The sequence below is a fragment of the Podarcis muralis genome, chromosome 9, assembly GCF_964188315.1.
Source record: "Podarcis muralis chromosome 9, rPodMur119.hap1.1, whole genome shotgun sequence".
Taxonomy (NCBI): domain Eukaryota; kingdom Metazoa; phylum Chordata; class Lepidosauria; order Squamata; family Lacertidae; genus Podarcis; species Podarcis muralis.
Genome location: NC_135663.1, coordinates 59,023,797 through 59,025,800, shown reverse-complemented (window position 1 = coordinate 59,025,800; position 2,004 = coordinate 59,023,797). Strand labels below are relative to the sequence as shown.

Below are 2,004 nucleotides of genomic sequence, written 5' to 3'. Positions count from 1 at the left end.
CACACACACACCCCACTCACACATGAAAACAAAGACCACCACAGCCAACTACAAATGAATAACCACACCCTAGGCCACCCGACCCCACCCCCACCCATCTTTCCCACCCCCTCCACCTCTTTCTCCTTTCCTTCCTAATGTCTCAACAAATGAAAACGATTTGTAAAAATGTTACATGGGGGGAAAACATGAGAGAGAGAAATTGCACACTTTTGTAAATCAACAAAATCTTTAATGAATAAATAAATAAATAAATACTAAAAAATATATATCACAAAAAGAGGCCTCCTCACCTGAAGGACATCAAAGCCCACCTGAAGTCCCAAAATCCCTGAAGTCCTGATCCACGCAGATCTATGCGTGTATGGAACGATCTGCGTGGATCTGCATCTGATAGTTTACGACTCCCTGTTGTAGGGAATCACATGTATAATCGTATGTTTGGGGACATCAGGTGGCCTTTGATGTCCTTCAGGTAACCTTTGGGTGTATGGCCTTCCTCCATCTCCACTGCGCAGGATTCCTCTGGAATGACAAGATCACTTGCACAGCTTTCCTCCATCTCAACTGTGCAGGATTCCTCTGGCATGACAAGATCACTTGCACAGCTTTCCTCCATCTCAACTGTGCAGGATTCCTCTGGCATGACAAGATCACTTGCACAGCTTTCCTCCATCTCAACTGTGCAGGATTTGACAAGATCTTCCACATGGGTTTCCTCCATCTCCACTGCGGAGGATTTCTCTTGAATTACCAGGTCCAGCAGAGAACCACACTTTGAACAAGTAGTAAGACTCTCGCTTTTCACCGCACTTCCTGGGGTAATCACCACTACAGTTTCTATTTGAGATGTATCTGTTGCGGTGGTCCTGATGCAACATCTCTCCATCCCAACAAATGCTGCACTCAGCAGCTGGAAACCTGCAGCGATATAGCCTAGATAAATAGAAGGTCCAATATGCTGCTCGCTGGGAATTTGAGGCAATTCAAAAGTTTCAGGGAAGTCAATTCCCCCATTTTGTAAGACAGCAGACATGTTCCATATCACGGAAATCAGGATGAGTATCCCTGCTGGTAAGTTCAGCAGAGCTCCAAGCCCAAAAAAGGTTGAGAGAAAATCCTTATGTTTTCTGGCCTCGAACACATTACAGAGGGCAAATGACTGTATTCCAAGGGCCGCTGAATTCATAATGGCAGCTAAGGCCATTAGGTCCTGAGCAATAAAAATTTCCCTCGGGAGGTTTGGATGTTGTTCATGGAGCTCTTCACAATGGTAATAATAGTTTCCGTCGTTCGAAGGGTCTTTCAAAAAACAGACCTTCCAGATTCCGATCCAGATGTTTCCAGATCCAATTCCCTTTATGTTTTCTACACGCCACACTCGCCAGTTGACAATGGCTATTGAGGCAATGCACATCATCCAGGCCATAATATCCATCAGGAATGCACACAATTGGAAGCAGGACACTAATTTCAGCCACCTGACTACCAGGGAGCCTTCTTTCACCCGCAGGGGGGGTTTGGAGAGCAGGGGAGCAGGGGAGACCTTGGAAGACATCCTGGAAACAAAAGAGAAGACAACATGCAGTGAGAGAGGGAATAACAAGCATGTCTAGTCATTGAAGGACATCCTTCCATGCGCAGAAAGAAGCAGCAAAAGAAAGAGTTCCCCTGCTCTCTCCCTCCCCCCCCCGGTTAGGTATAGACATCTGATCCACGCATACTTTCTTCCAGCAAACTGCTACTGATTTAATATACTCTTGCACTGTTGCTGTGAAAATGGCCAGAACCTCAGCAACCTGTTGTGGATGGGAGCTGCTCATGTTTTGCTGTCCTGCTATCTGCTACTGCAGCTATCCTGTTCCACTGAGCATAAACTCAGCTATGGCATAGTGAGGAATGTTTAATCCATAAACTTACGTGAAATGCCTTCCTCAGCTAGAGTCTAGCGTGCCAGGAACAGAGCAGGTATTTGCCAGGTGCTCCTGAGCCTCAAGAAGACTG

At 46.2% G+C, this 2,004-nt stretch overlaps 1 protein-coding gene across 1 annotated transcript; it reads right to left on the bottom strand.

Moving 5' to 3' along the window:
• Positions 1-295: 295 nt before the first annotated feature.
• LOC114604430 (claudin-34-like) lies at positions 296-1,558 on the bottom strand. The gene has a single exon (XM_077934610.1). It carries the CDS (start codon positions 1,556-1,558, stop codon positions 422-424), a length of 1,137 nt encoding a protein of 378 aa, XP_077790736.1. The 3' UTR covers positions 296-421.
• Between the last annotated feature and the right edge of the window lie 446 nt (positions 1,559-2,004).